At 39.5% G+C, this 15,609-nt stretch overlaps 1 protein-coding gene across 2 annotated transcripts in view; it reads left to right on the top strand.

Moving 5' to 3' along the window:
- The window catches only part of dcc (DCC netrin 1 receptor), a 403,570-nt gene that overhangs the window by 362,918 nt on the left and 25,043 nt on the right, over positions 1–15,609 (top strand). For both annotated transcript variants that reach the window (XM_050052349.1, XM_050052348.1), the window contains exon 28: positions 10,408–10,556. In XM_050052349.1, the coding sequence (XP_049908306.1) occupies positions 10,408–10,556 (149 nt within the window). The remainder of the gene's footprint in view (positions 1–10,407; positions 10,557–15,609) is intronic.

Raw genomic sequence — 15,609 nt, 5'->3', positions numbered from 1 at the left:
TGTGTGTGTGTGTGTGTGTGTGTGAGAGAGTGTGCGTTACATTTTGACTGACTTAACGAGTTGTTTTCCGACATGAGGGGGTATTCTTGAATTTTCCCAGTCAGAAAGAGTTTTTCTGATTATGCCGACGTCACTTGAACGCAGCATTCACTGCAGGCCATTCAGGTCTCATAGTGGGAGCGGGGCACTGCCGTGCTGACAAAATTATACATGTTATCAGGGCTATTCGTCATGATATCGGACTTATCGGAATGACGTAATAATTTCCTGTTTTCGGCACAATAATGTCTTGTCCCACATTGTCCCACAGCAACACTAAAACAATATATTTATGTGTGCCTTAATAGAATTGACTCAGAAGAAAGAAAAATTTTAAAATTTGTCCAACCTGCTTCTCTTAGAAAAAGCTGTGCTCAGTATAACATCAGTATGAGATTTTGACCTTTTGTTCACACTTCTTAAATGCAGCTCCTGAGATATAGCCTACCTCTTGTCTCAACCTGATCCTAATTTAAGATCGGAAAATGCTCTTTGTCCTCCTTCAATGCAGTCATCATTATTTGTCTGAAATAATCAGCTCCTGAGATAATAGTACGATCCAAAAGAAAACTTCATTGGCTTATGAAGGAGCCTGCACAATTTCAGAAGTTTGTCTCAACTCTGTGTATTTTATCTGCTGTCAGAGTTGAGAAGCCTCTGAGAAGCCTCTGAGCACTGCAGAAGAACTCCTGCTAATGTATTCTTTTGCTCCTTATTTCTCCTAAGGGGGTTTAGGAGAAACAGATCAGAATTTAGTAGGGGTGTAACGGTACACAAAAATCACGGTTCGGTACGTACCTCGGTACACAAGTCACGGTTCGTTTTTTTTTTCGGTACAGTAATGAAAAAAATAAAATAAAACTATTAAATATCTTTTACTTATTGGTAACCTTATTAAAACATACCACCACAGCAGTTAACTCTTTTTACACAATTTTTGAATGAAACAAATATATATAAAATCCTGCTTTTTCACATTGTTTGAATGAAAATAGAAATATAAAAGTGAAAAATAAAATCCTGCTGTTTTTTTAACACATTTTTTGAATGAAAAATATAAATATACATTTCTGCTTTAACAGTTTTACTCAATTAAAATAAAAAGTATAGTGCAGCTGGTCAGCTTTAAAGCCTGCTCAGATTCAGTTTTACTAGGAACTTACTTAGCTTTCCCACTTTGTTAAAGTGCAGTAAACAAAACATGCTTATATCTAAAGTGCAGCTTAAACAATTTTACTCAACTCCAATGGCGTTGGTTATTTCTTTAGCGCGATGGTCAGGGAAACGCTCTTTCTTTTTAAACGACGACGATATCGTAGTTTGCACCAGATTGCTTTTTCTAGTCGTGCCGGTTAACGTTCAAACTCGGGTGGTGTCGCTTTAGATGCGTTAGCATGTTAGACGTGTTTCCAAGTACATACCCGACCGCTGTTCTGCAGTGCCGGCACACTGCTTTTGTCTTGTCAATTTGTTTATTTCCATCTTCGTATTTTACCCTGAAACCAAAGTGTTCCCAAACGGAGGACTGTTTGCAGGTGGGTCTTAAGGTTCGTCAGGCTCACTTGCCATGTTGTCAAAATGCGAGAATGCGCTGCACAAAGTGAAAGCGGAGATTTACGGTCGGACTCGTCTCTCAATTATGTCCGTCGGGGAACTAGATATTTTAAATGGTTCGGCTCGCAAAAACGGAATTAAAATAAAACAAAATAAAATAAAATAATATCCTGTGCCCAATAATTCGGTACAGGGTCGTGCCGAACCGAAAGTCGCGTACCGAACGGTTCGACACAAATACATGTACCGTTACGGCCCTAGAATTTAGTCATCTCCAAATAAGAAACTGATTTATTTCTGATGAGACAAAAGACTATTGTGAGCATGAATATTTTCCTCTAGGAAGGCAGATATTTAAAAGTAACACAAAAATTACTTTACTTAGTAATTCATTACTTTTAAGTTCAAACTGAATATAAGCACTATAGGCAGCTTTGTTGTAACACCACGTTATAACTAACTCTGCTGTGTGGAAATTTTATCAAGCCAAGCTAACACTTGCTGGTAGTTGGTTACATAGTTCAGAACGGTGCTATGTTTTAGGCAAGAAGACAGTTATTATATGGTTGGATTCGGTAACTAATATAGACAGTAATCGTATGACAAAGAAGTTTATGTAAATCGGCTGAAAATTTTCTTTGGCATTAAAACACGTCCAATCTCTGTGGAATTTCCCCTGTATGACAATAGACTGCCTTCTACTGTATATAGTATATTGGATATGGATAAGTACCCCATATAACCCCGCTTTAAAAAAATCTGACTATCCTTTTAATATCTTGGCTACAATTGTCATGGCGTGAAAATTTGATACAGGCACATCCCTGGCCTAAAACTAACCAGTTGGGATGTAGGACTTAAACCCCTGTCCCCAGTCTCAAAGTGTTACGGTTGTATATTCAACTATGTAATACTGGTGCATCACAATTCCTGGATCGGAAAAATACACTGCTGGTGAAAATATTCTAGGCTATTATGTAGAATATAAACATATTTTACAGGAGACAGTGGTGACATCCCATAGTAATTCAAACATGAGCCAAAAACTCTACAACAAGATTAAACCACAATTACATTGCTGCAATAAAAACAGTTGAAATTAGAAATAAATATTGTCAACAACTTCTGTTCCAAGCTTAAGCAACAAGGTTTTTTTCTTCTTCACCAACCACAGGCACAAGCTTCCACCTCCTGCTCCCTCATTTTATATCAATTTTTAAACTGAGACCTTCTTCGCTTTTTAAATGGAGCCTCCAAAGCCCATCTGCAGAGTAAAGTATGATGGTGGGCAGTTACTCACCTAAATTGGCCTGAATGTGTGGCTTAATGCTGGAAGCTGTAATGGGATTGTCTGACTCAATGTCTGATACTGAGAAAAGACATTTCAGCCACAGCTGGAGGTAGACGCTGGGCCAGCTGTGATGGATGTTTTCAAGTGTACGCCTTCATCTCGCCTCAGAGGGCACACGTTATTACCAATGAAAAGCTTAAGGATAAAATGGTTATGGATTAAAAATGGTTATCTCTAACATTTGGACAGCCATGGAGGACAGAGTCGGAGATTTTTATAGTCATTCTAAAGTTGTACACTTGGCTTAATTTTCTAGAGGCTGCAATGTCCATTACCCCACAGTATACAAAAGCCTTAGAGTAGTTAGACATGAGGGTGGCACTACAGGGAAGGTCAGCAAAATCATTAGGATCCATTCCCATACTGTGAATATATAGCCAAATATATATTAACTCTCACAAAAATAAATAAAACATGAGTACCAACATGACCTGTAAGCATAAAACAGCATTATCAGATAACTCAGTCGTGTAATTATTAAGTTATTGTGCTGCAGATGTTGAGCCGAGCAACAGGTAAATCTAGGTAAAAAAAGCTCTGATCTCATATCACACGACCTGTTAATACCCACCTCATGTCAAGAAGGTGAGATGGGAGATAAAGGAGAAAAAGATTTTTCAAAGACTTTGAAACTTTGGTTGTGAAGTAAAGACGGAGCTGTGGTGGAGGGGTGGAGAAGGAGAGAGTTTGTCCTCAATCTGCAGTTTGATCAGACAGAATCTCAAAAATGTTAAAGAGATTTTGAAGTGGTCAGAATGTGCACTCAAACTTTACGGTTTGCAGACTTTAAGTACTGTTGTTACAACTTTCACATCACAAAGTTCAGTGTAGCTCTTGTCCTACTTCTACGGAGGCACATTTCTACCAGCAAGATTTTAAAAAAAGGAAAAACTGAACGGCAATGACAAATAGTAAAATAAAATTATTAGATAGTGAGAAAACTTATTGAGGTAGGGAATCAAAATTATAAGATACTACATCACATACACAGATACTGAATCAAATATTTGTCATAATAAGTCAAAGGTTTGACAGGGAGTTAGTTACGATAAATATCTTTTATTCTATTTCAAAGATATATAACAGAAATACACCATACTACTGCAAAATTGTGAGCCAGTCAAAAATTTTACTTCTAAATGTATAGAGTGTAATTATGTGCCGCTAGGGTTGTCTCAATCAAAACAATAATAAAAGATGGAGCAATGCTGTCATTGCAGTCATTTTCTCCCAGTAAGAATTCAGTGCTCATTGTTTTTTACGATTTTTACCTGGAGCCGAATTATCCAGAGATGTCTCTTTAACAAACAGACCAAGTGATTTTAACCAGTAAAAACGCTGGGAAAAATAGTTAAGAATCAGTGTTTTTCAAATGCTGTTTGATATGTCAGAGGCTGAAGCTTAGCTGCCACTAACAATTGTCCAACCTCTTTCTCTGAAAATTTAAGATCCAGACCTCTGCTGACCTTCATTCTGTTAAAACATCTTACAACCAAGATTTGTAGTGTACAGTAAAATATATGGCTTAAAACTGAATAAAAAGTCAATTTATGACAGCCTCTTGCAGAAAACTACAACCGTGATGCATGCACAAAGAGGATATGATGCCACTGTCAGGCAACAGTGACCAAATGACACAGGCTGTGTCCGGGATTAAAATGACAGATTTCTCTGGGTTTTAACATCGTTGGAAACGTTTGGGATAATGTAAGAACACAACATATAATACATAACACTGGTCTTTTTATCAATTGATATAGTGGTGTTTAATTTTTAAGCATTCAAAAATTCAAATACTAATATCTCCTATTTTCCTTTATATTATATCACAGATATTATTATTGTCATTATCTTGACTCTAAAGGTCAAATTTTTGGTTTATCTCACAATTTTTAGTGTATTTTATATTTATCATCCCAAACTTTTCACCAATTTATCCTGGTAGAAATTGGCCTCCATACATTAACATTAAACAAACAAGGACAGCATGTTGATTAGCTGTAAAATACTTTTAATCAGTAAACTTTTGTATGACTCACAGTTTTTGCACAAATAATGAGATGAAGACACAATTTAGTACAATACCGAGAGCTACTTTCCAGAAGTTCAACCATTCAGCCTGTCTGCGCTCCTGTCTTCCTGGTGCACAGACAAGTAGACATCAAGCAGACAGGCAGACAGACAGGCAGACAGACAGGCTATGAAAAGGGGATAAAACAGGCACACAAAGAAACACCAAACTCCCGTGTGAAGCTGAGGAGATGTCGGCTCTCTCCCTCAGAGACACGATGTCTCCTCAAACACTTTTCATCTTAAACTGTATTTACTTCAATCCCTCCTCAGGATCAATAACCCCGCCCCCTCCATCCTCACCTCCTATCGTTGTAAATCTCTCCATATTTGCCTTCGACCCAGAAACAGAGACAGACACTGCTGATGTGACCCCCGGCAGGCGTTTCACACCTCCTCTCCTGCTTGTCTGGTAAATATATCCACCTCTCTGAGCAGACGCTCCCCCCACAGCCCCCCCATCCCTCTCTGACAAACCCCCCGAGGGTGAGCCAGGCACCGTGAAACTCTCTTTTATGGCTTTCTCCACTGTGGATGTGTAACCTTTGCTTCGGCTCTGTACTGCTGCAGCTCATTGTGTTTTTCCACAAAATGTTTTTTTCTGGGGCTCAGCTCAGTTTGGATTCAGTCTGACAGCAGCGTACTGAGAAGTCGTACCAACACATTTGGTTCTGCTTCATTTTGAAATGAAGCTGGCAGGAATTTCTACACCACATTTACAGACACTCAGTCGCACAAGGTCAGTATCACTGTGATAGTAAAGCACTTGGACTGAAAGATACAAACTCAAAGTCTGAAGCCAGTCGAGTGCCCCCCTTAAGGTCATGATGCTCCTCTCCAGAATGTTTGGAGAGAAAAATGAAAAAACAAAACAAAACAGCATGGTCCTGCATATTCTTCGTTCACTCATGAGCAGATCACAACAAGGTGTAGGTTAATGATTGTTAAGATATAATCCTCCAGTCAATCTGAACTGAGTTGAATACAGTAGAGAGCTGGGGCCTTGTTTATTCTTTATGAAATTTGCTCAGTAGTACATGAACCCAAAAAAGGTTCGACGTCCTGGGTATAAAATTACCCAGATGTTCCCTATCATGGGGCCCATAGGGCAGGTACACTAGAGACTTCTGCTGGTCAAGCGGCTAACTTCTGATTATCGCTTCCCAAACTTAAAAGAGGATGAAATGATTTAATTATTCAGTGCTTCTGAACTTTTGAAATGTGTTCAGACTGTATGGATCAAATTCTGATAGTGAAATGAATCATCTCACAAGGATTGTGATGCTCAAAAAATATTTTCTGGACATCTGTTTCAGAATGTAAGTCTATCAGTCACTATGTAAACTATGTAAAATCAGCTTCAAAGCCTGGCACACTTCCTAGGGCCTTGGTTAAAAAGCTAGTGACAAGGCCCTCCTCAAAGGGACAATAGGCTAACACTGGGCTCCCAGGAACACAGCTCAGCCTTGCTTCCAATTTTTACCGATGGCCAATTGCAGTTTCTTATACTTGTAAAACTTTCCTAGAGCCGAGAAAAACTATTTAAAAATCTGTAATGTCATCAGAATGTAAAGCCTATGAGCCCAGTGGGAACCTGAGGAGGGGGGGCGGCAGTGGAAGAAACACCACTGCACATATTCAGTGGGCCACATACTGCGGAAGTAACCCCAAAAGCTAAAACAGGTAAAGCACAGCAGATGAGGACTTTTTCTTTGTAGGGGAAGAATTGCTGTAATGAAAGTTTTTAGAGTTTGTCTTTATTGTTCTCAGTTGGAATCCTAGGTGTTTCATGCTGTTTACGGCAAAGCAGAATATGATTCTACAGTTTGAAATAAATCTTTATTCTCAGCAGGGGCCCAAGAGGCAGACTGTCTCTGCCCAGTGTTTATAGGTAAAAAATAGAAATCTAATTTCACTCTCTCTATGCTCTTAAGTGAAGATGCTCCTTTTTTCTTTGGGCTTTAGGAAGAAGGACTCTTGATTTATAGTCTTATGGAATCAATTTCACTTTCTGAAGGAAAGATTTACCAGTGGACTGAAGGGGGGAAAGAAAGTTGGTCTTTTCCAACTGCAGGAACTTTTCTATTAACCCAGAAACCTCCAAATACTCCTTTTCCACCAAATTATTTCTGTTTCTTGAACCGGTTCCGTTCAGGATTCTTGGTGGTATCCAGCGAACCAGGCCACGTTTCCACCAGTTTTGAGTAGAACCATTGTAATCAAGGATGCGTCACCAACAGAAGGTGTTGCACAGTGCACAATGAAAGTAAACAGTAGTAGAAAGGTGGCAGATTGCAGTGATTACTTGTGAGCTGTTATTTTTCAAAGATATTTGTTTTTATCAAAAAAACAAGCATGGACTAACTATTAATAATAATAAGATGTAGAGACTATTACATGCAGGACTCCATCTTCTTTTTCCAATCTGTAGAATATGACACACCCACTGATGTCATTATGGTTTGCACTTCTAGTCCATTTCTTGGTATCAGCGGGGATACGAGTTTTGCAGTTCCGAACCAATGTTTTGTTTTTTTTGTGTGTGTGTGTTGTTGTTTTTTTGTTTGTTTGTTTGTTTGTTTTTTGGGGGTCGAAATGCTCCCAACAGTTTAAATGAGGTGCACGACCTGGAACGGAACCAGTTCCATATTGGTGGAAAAGGGGTGAGTGAGTCAAGTAAATTTTCCAACGGGACTTGTCAGCATCACATCTGACATTGTGTTCTTGTTTGCCAGTTAGGATGGGGCATTATTTGTTTTGTCCTAACTAATCAGTAGTTGCAGACAAAAATCCACCTCACAAGCATAATTTTCGGATTCAGATTCACAATCCTGTCTATAAAGGTTTAGACGTTTAGGACTTCATTCCAATATAGAATTTAACATGCAGAGAGGTGTGGCTGTCCCAATGAGCACAATGACAGCATCAGTTGTTCAAATGCCTAAACAAGCTACCAGATAAAGACTACAAGTAGCCATGTGAATTAGGACTTGCCTGAGTCAGGAGTGGGGGAAGAAGTAGCATGATGTTAGAGTGCCACAGAATCTCTTAAAGATGTTGTCTTGCTGAATGGATCTGTCATCTGTCTCATTGTATCTTCGCAGCGGCAACAGCCATGGCCGGATGCATTATGTTTTCAGGTTGTCCATCCATCCCATTCTTGTGAACACGCTATTGAGAGGGAATTTCTTCAAATTTGGTACAAACGCTCACTTTGGACTCAATGATGAACTGATTAGATTTTGGTGGCCAAAGGTCAAGGTCTCTGTGACCTTGCCTGTCTCACTCTTGTAAACATAATATCTCAAGAATGCCATCAGGGAATTTCCTCAAATTTGGCAGAAACATCCACTTGGACTCAAGGATGAACTGATTCGGATTTGGTGGTTAAAGGTCAAAGATCAAGGTTACTGTGACCTTGCGTCTGTCCCAATCTTGCAAATGTGATATCTCAACAAGGCCTTTAGGGAATTTTCTCACATTTGGCACAAACCTTCACTCAACAATGAATTACTATTTGGTAGTTGAGGGTCAAATGTCAAGGTTACTGTGACCTCACCAAAAGCGTTTTGGGTTTTTTTGTTTTGGTTTTTTTTCTGCCATAACTCAAGAATTCATACACTAATTATGACAAAAATTCACACCAGTGTTTAATAAAATAAAATGATAAAGTGATGAAATTTGATATCCAAAAAGCTTTACTGTGACATTATGATGTTCTTCAAAAACACATTTCTGGTTATTATTCGACGTCATAAGTCAGGACCAGAAGGGGGAAACTTTGCTCAGATACTGAGTTGGTGACTCTAATCGTTGGTGTCCACCTTGAAACTGTGCTGATTGTATAGATCTTTTGTGCTGTCTGCTTTAAGATGTATACAAAGCATCCATGTTTAAGAATTTGTAGTTTCTTTGCAGCAACATCCATATGTGAAGCACTGTCTACTGTCATGGATACACATGAGTTTGGACAGACATCAATGAAAACTATAACTTGACTGGCCTGCAGAGGCATACCACCGCTAGGCAGTAATTCTAGTTTTGACATCACTGTTTGTTTCCTGTTTCCTACCAACAGTCAACATTGTAATATTTTCACCATGACCACCATCTTTTTCTAACTTTAGTAGTTCTTGTTCTTAAACTTATTCAGACCTTAACCAAAGAGATGGCAGATCAGAAAACACTTTTAAGTTTCCCAAAAGAAATGAAAAACACCATATTTTGCCGTTATGTTTCGAAGACTTTTTTATGACAAGTGTTTTATGTTATCTTTTATGTTGGGCTTATGGACAATGGATGCTGTTCTGTTGGTGAAGTTGTCCTTTCTTTGACAGGTTAGAAGTCAATGTCCATGCTGTGAAGACTTTTGAAGTAAAAGGCAGTTTAAATCCTACTGTTTCATGCATGTTCTCTGGTGTGATAGGCTGCTTTCGAGGCTGTTCCAGGTGTTTCGTTTCGAGGGGAGTAGAATGGATAAATATTGATCAGGAAGTGATGAAGGACAGTGCAGGAAAAGAGGGAGGGGATTGTGGGTAGCAAAAGCCTAAGGATGTGTTCAGACATCACAAGGCTGAACAGGGAATCAGAGAGAAAAAAAAACTAGACATCCCTCTTTTGTCTCCTATTTTTCCTTGTAGTTATTGTTTCTCTTCCACTCTCTGTCTCGCTTTGTAAAGAGGCATCTTTGAATTTCACTTCCTGAATTGTATTTGTTACTCGGACAGAAAGCAGCCAAATGTATTTATTGATTTATTTCCTTGTTCATTCATTTGTTTGTTCTGTTGCTTGGTTGTTTGTTCTCCTCTGTGTCTCGTCAGTTTGTTTTCTTGTGGATATTTGGCCATGTTATCCTTTGTTTTTATTTTTGTTCTAGTTATTTAGTGAAAGCATGAATGGAATTATGGACATTTTGACAAATGTATCATGTCATGTATAAATTGATTAGTTGAATGGATGATAGAATAGATGAATGGATTCTAAATGAACAATGTGAATTGGAACAGGATGGATGGATGGAGGCTCAGGCCTCAGATATGTTTCCTGTTCAATAGTTCAATAGTATGTGTTATATAGCAGTCAGTGTTCACATGGACTTCAACTGAAATAGCAGTTTTCTAGAAACAAGTCTTAAATATTGTAAATATGATCTAAATATATACGGACAGTGACCAGAGAGTGACCAAATGACCCAGGAATAAATAGTCCCAGTTTTTGGGCAGGTGACGCTCAATTGTAACAACTGGGAATTTGAAATCAAGGGTTTTAATTTAAAAAAAAAAAAAAGACCAAAAGAAAGATGATTGATTATGTTCACACATTCTGTTTCTAAAATCATTGATTACACTTACAAGTTTTGTGTCTAAAATCATCAATACTCTTTTCTTACCTAGGTGCAAGCCTTCCGAAGCCCCAGGTAAAGACGGCCTCTCTGGGTCAGGCTGGTAAGGCTCGATCCCCTCTGCTGCCTGTCTCAGTCCCTACAGCGCCAGACTTACCAGAAGAGGGAGGAACAAAACCCACAGAGGATTCAGCTGCCAGTGTAAGTCTGCATGGAGAGCATGTTGTTGTTGATTTAGTTTTACGCCACAGGTACATCACAAGGACCAAGTCAGACATTACACTGTTGAATTCGGTTTTACATGTAATGTATATTTCAGTTTGTAGAGGTTTCCAAAATTGAAGCAAGCAAAATATAACTTGCCAAAGCTTGTTTAAAGGATGCCTAATATTTCTTTTACATAGCTTAAAATCTAACATTATTTTTAGGATCACAGTTTAAAATTCACTGATTTTGATTTTCTTCCTTGTGTTCTTGTGTATTTACTGTGTGATACATTTGTAGAAGCATCAAAATAATTCAAAGCACATCATGTTTGTTAAAGATTGTTTTCCTTTTACTGTAGCTGTTGCCATGGAAAACACAAAACAGAAACAGCTGTTAGAACTAATTGGTTTTATCAGTTGTCTTTGAGCTTGTGTTGTATTAACAACAGACCAGATGCTCTCAAGGTTCTCTACATATAAATGTTAAAATGTTCCACAGAAACCCTCTTATAATCCATCAGGGCTTCCTCAGTAATATGCAGAGTGCGTACAAACTTCACATGGCCCCTAAAAATGGGGTCATTGCTGTGAATTTGGAGGAACTCAAATCAATGTTCAGGAGGCATTAGAGCAAAGATGGATACACAGCTCCTTTGTGTTAAAGGTCTTTCCTGGCATTTTTTAGTTTTTATATACATATTTTTCCCTGAAATTTTTCATATCTGTGATCCACAAACATGACTTTTATTTTCCATTTAAGACTCTCTGGAGGATTAACTACTGCAAACCTGAATATTTTACATACTAATTAATTCACCAATTAAAAGGCAATAGCAGTAGTCATAACTGCAGTAAAAGAAATAGAATTTGCAGTTGTATTAATAGTAGTATAGTACTAGCAGCTGCTGGAGCAGTAATAATTCAGTGAGCCAGTCCACACTGAATGGATAAAGATGTATGGTGTTGATATTTGCTGTCCAGGCTCTGACCTCGTCTTTTCCCAAGAGGAAACACCAAGCTCAGCACAGCAGGAAGTAGGAGGTGATGATAATAACTTTGCCCCTAGGGGGATGTTGAGTCAGAGTCTGCGGGTGGATGCTGATGGCGGTGGGGCTTTTGATATGCTGTATGAACAGCAACAGCAGCAGCAGAAAGTGATGGCATAGCTTTCAGATGAGTGGTGTGGTAGCAAAAAAAGTGAGTGAGTGCACTGACGGCTGTAGCACACGGCCATTTGAAATGGGTTTGTTGGATATAAACTAAGCACAAAAAGTAAGGAAATTTGTGTTTGGTAGATTATTTCTTTGTTGTAACAATGCTTCTTGGCAATAAATTTTATACCAGTGGAAAACCTGTTTATTCCCCTTTTAAATGGTGCCACATTTGTAAGGGACATGCATTTGTGGGATGAGCAGCAGAGCTGAGTATGTGGGTTGTGCACATGAAAATTTGCCAAATCTTCTATGCCAATGCCAAACAGCCTTTTCTTTGCTGTTGTTATGGATTCTTGTTTTGAGCCTTTGGAATAGTGGATACTTTTACCCTTTCAGACATCTGATCAAGAATTTTTATCAAGATATGCAGAGTGTAGAATAGGGCTGCACGATATATCATTTGAACATTGTCATCGTGATATGCGCATGTGCAATAGTCACATCACAGGACATGCGATGTTTTCTCTTTTAGAGCATGTAAACTTTTGTTTTGCTTCAGAAAAGCAGCTCTGAAGAAAGCTCTTTGCTCCGCTCCGCTCGCCTCTCTGAGCAGCAGCCCCTCCCCCTCTCATGCACACACTGCAGTCACACACTGAAAATGAGCGACATGCAAGAGGGAGAAACAGGAAAGGAGGATTTATGCCTGTTATACACTACACAACTTTTCTGCCCATTTTAAAAGTCACTATGTCACATTATACAATTGTGGAGTCCTAAAATCGTGCCGTGACTTGGCCGACAGACATGACACACTACACAATGGTACTCACCAATTATCCCCGGTCGTCTTTCACGGCGTGTGTGATGTCATCGGGTTATTCTTGTCCTATTTTTATTACTTTTACTATTATTTCAGTCACTGTGTCTGTTCATGTGCCAGCCGACATGTTGTTGTAGTCACCTAAAAAGCCCCAGCAGATGGCAGGAGCTACATTTGAAGTATCGTACGTAAACATACAAGTCACCGAATCCTCCACAACAAGTTCCTACAAATGTTTCACAATAAAAGCCTATTTAGAAAATGGAAGGATTCTCTCAGCCAAGGTTATATGGGGCTTTTAATTTGAAACAAATTCAGGAAGTATTGAGTTTGAAATGACGGCGTGATGCATTAACTTTATCAAGGCAACGGGAGCGGATATAAAGTAAAAATATAAAGAGACAGAGGGAATAATAAATAACGGCCCGTTTATAATGTAGTCTGTTTCAAATGAAGCTGGTAGCCTCTGCAGTTGTGGTGAGTAAAAGCCCCACCACTATTTTTTTAATTTTCTTACTTTAAGTCATCTGGTGAAAATTCTTGTATTTTTTAATATTGCAATATATATTGCAAAAAAAAAAAAAAAATCGCCATGTCAGTTTTTTCCAATATCATACAGCCCTAGTGTAGGACATTACATTTGAAGAATACATTTGTCAGTGCTCTCTAATGAACAAACTGTAATGGAGAAACTGTTTCTAAATGACATCAAACATATTTTTGGTATTTCTGTTCCTAAACCTGGAGTATATTGACCTAGTCGATTTATCGGTCCCTCCTTCAAACTGAAATGAAGGACTCAGCTGAGGAGTTGGATGCTGTCGTTTAAAGCTCTGTAGTGTAGCAGGTGTCAGATGCAGTACCAGGATTCATAGTAAAACTTTCTGTAAATATCCAGTAAAGAGGAAAGATGGTAAACAGGCCCAGAAAATACAAAACAAGAAGAGGGGGGAAAGCAGGTGGAGGATAGAAGAGACAGTCTGAGAGTACAGAGAGTTGGGAGGAAGGAAGATATACACACACAAACCCACCCCCACACACCTGCTCAGCTTTGTCACTACACCTGTTTCCTTCCTTTCAGTGTGCTGGTGGCCTTTTAGCTGGAGAATAAAATCGAGTTCATTAGTGACTGAGACTGAGGAGAGGAAGAGAGGGGGAAGAAAAGGAAGACAGGGTAATAGTATTAAGAGAAGGAGGAAGAGAGAAGAGGGGAGGGGAGTAAAGGACAATGAGGGAGGGAAGGAAGGAAGGAAGAAAAGAAGGTGATGGGAAAGGAACAGGGATGATAAGAGGATGGGTACAGAAGACAGCAGAAAGATTAGATGAAAGGGAAGTGAGGGAGAAGAGGAGGAAGAGACAAGAGGGAAGAAGAGGAAAGGTTAGAAAGAAGAACAGAAGGAGGAGAAGTGATGAGGACAGGGAAATAAGAAGAGGAGGAGGATAAATGGAATTGGAGGACAAGAAAGAGGGATATAGGAGTAGAAGAGACAAATACAAGACAGGATAAGAAAAAGATAGGAGGGGAAAAACAAAAAAAACAGGAAATGGTGAGAAAGGAAAGATGCAGACTGGAAATATGAAAAAGAAAACAAGATTGGGAGGAGAGAAGCAAAGGAGGGAGGAGAGAAGCAAAGGAGAGGAAGGAGGGGGAGCCATAGGATGACAAGCAGAGAGATAAACGACAGAAAATGATGTGGAGGGACGCCGGACGTTGGGACTTGTTAAATATTCATATGTGACTCAATGACAATAGGACAGGAGGAGGCGTCGCCACGGCAACAAGAAGAGGAGAGAGCAAGAGAGGAGTGAAAAGGAGATAAAACAAGGAGAGCAGAGAAGAGGACAAATGAAGAAGGAGAGGAGAAAATGGAGGAGGAGAGAAAAAGAAGATACAAGGAGGAGAGGAGGAGGTGTGGAGGGGGGGCAAAACAAGGAGTGGAGAGCTATGAGTGAGGAAGAAGGGGAAAAAGATAGAGGAGCAAGAGGTGTCGCCGTAGCAACAGGAAGAGAGGGAGGGATGCTTCAGGAGGAAGAAGGATGGAGGAAAAGAGCAGGAAAGAGATGAGATGAGAAGAGTGGAAGGACAGGAGGAGAGGGCAGCCTGGAAGAGAGGGATGCTCCAGAAAGAACAGACGAGGAGGAGGAAGAGGAGAGAGAAAAGAAGATATGAAGATGAGAGGGTAGAGGAGAGGCGAAAAAGGGGGACGGGAGAGAGATACAGAAGATGAGAGGCAGCGAGACAAAGAAAATCAGGAGAGGAGCAATAAAACTGATCAGGAGGAGTGGAGAAAATGAGATGAAAGATGGTTGGGGGGGGGTAAAGGTCAACAGGTCTTTCTCTTCATCTGCTGTTCTATCTTTGTAATTGATCTAGTCTTTTCCCATCAGCCCTCTGGCCTATCTATCACACACACAGACACAGGACCCCCCCCCCCCCCACACACACACACACACACACACACACACACACAGCTAGTTAATAGACTGTGACACACAGTGTGAGTGAAAAAAAAAAGTAAGTATAATACGATGCTGCTTTTAATATTATGTTGTTACAACAGTGACATATTTTAACGAAGGGCAGCAGCAGAGGGTGATTTGGATAAGATTTCAGATTTCCCTGCCCTGCCTGTGGCACTCGAGCCAAAAGGTTCCTACTGAAGATGTGAATCTTTAAAAATGGCTAACAAACATATTATTTTATCTCAGTAATTTCCTAAAACAGATGACCACTGTAGTTTTTAGCAAATGTTAGGGGAGCCTAAGGGTAAGGGCAATTATGTAGGTAACTCTGCATTCTTATTAACAGTCATCAGTTGTTTTTACAAGCAATGTTAGAGTCACAATATTGATTAAAACACGAGAAGGAAAATGTTACATCTGCACCCACATGCAGGGGCCATTGTAAGAGCACATGTACATGTAATACCTTTACACAGGCCAGGGGGGTCAAAGGGTGCAGATTACCCCGGCCTAAGGCCAATTGTTCTGCACACAATTTGACCAGCATGTGATTAAAGTAGTATTCTTTTCTGTTTGATTTGATCTTATGATTTAATACCTGAAGTAATTTC

The sequence above is a fragment of the Epinephelus moara genome, chromosome 9 (genome assembly GCF_006386435.1).
Source record: "Epinephelus moara isolate mb chromosome 9, YSFRI_EMoa_1.0, whole genome shotgun sequence".
In the NCBI taxonomy this organism is placed as follows: Eukaryota; Metazoa; Chordata; class Actinopteri; order Perciformes; family Serranidae; genus Epinephelus; species Epinephelus moara.
Note: the sequence above shows the minus strand (reverse complement) of the source record. Positions and strands in the feature narration are given on the sequence as shown.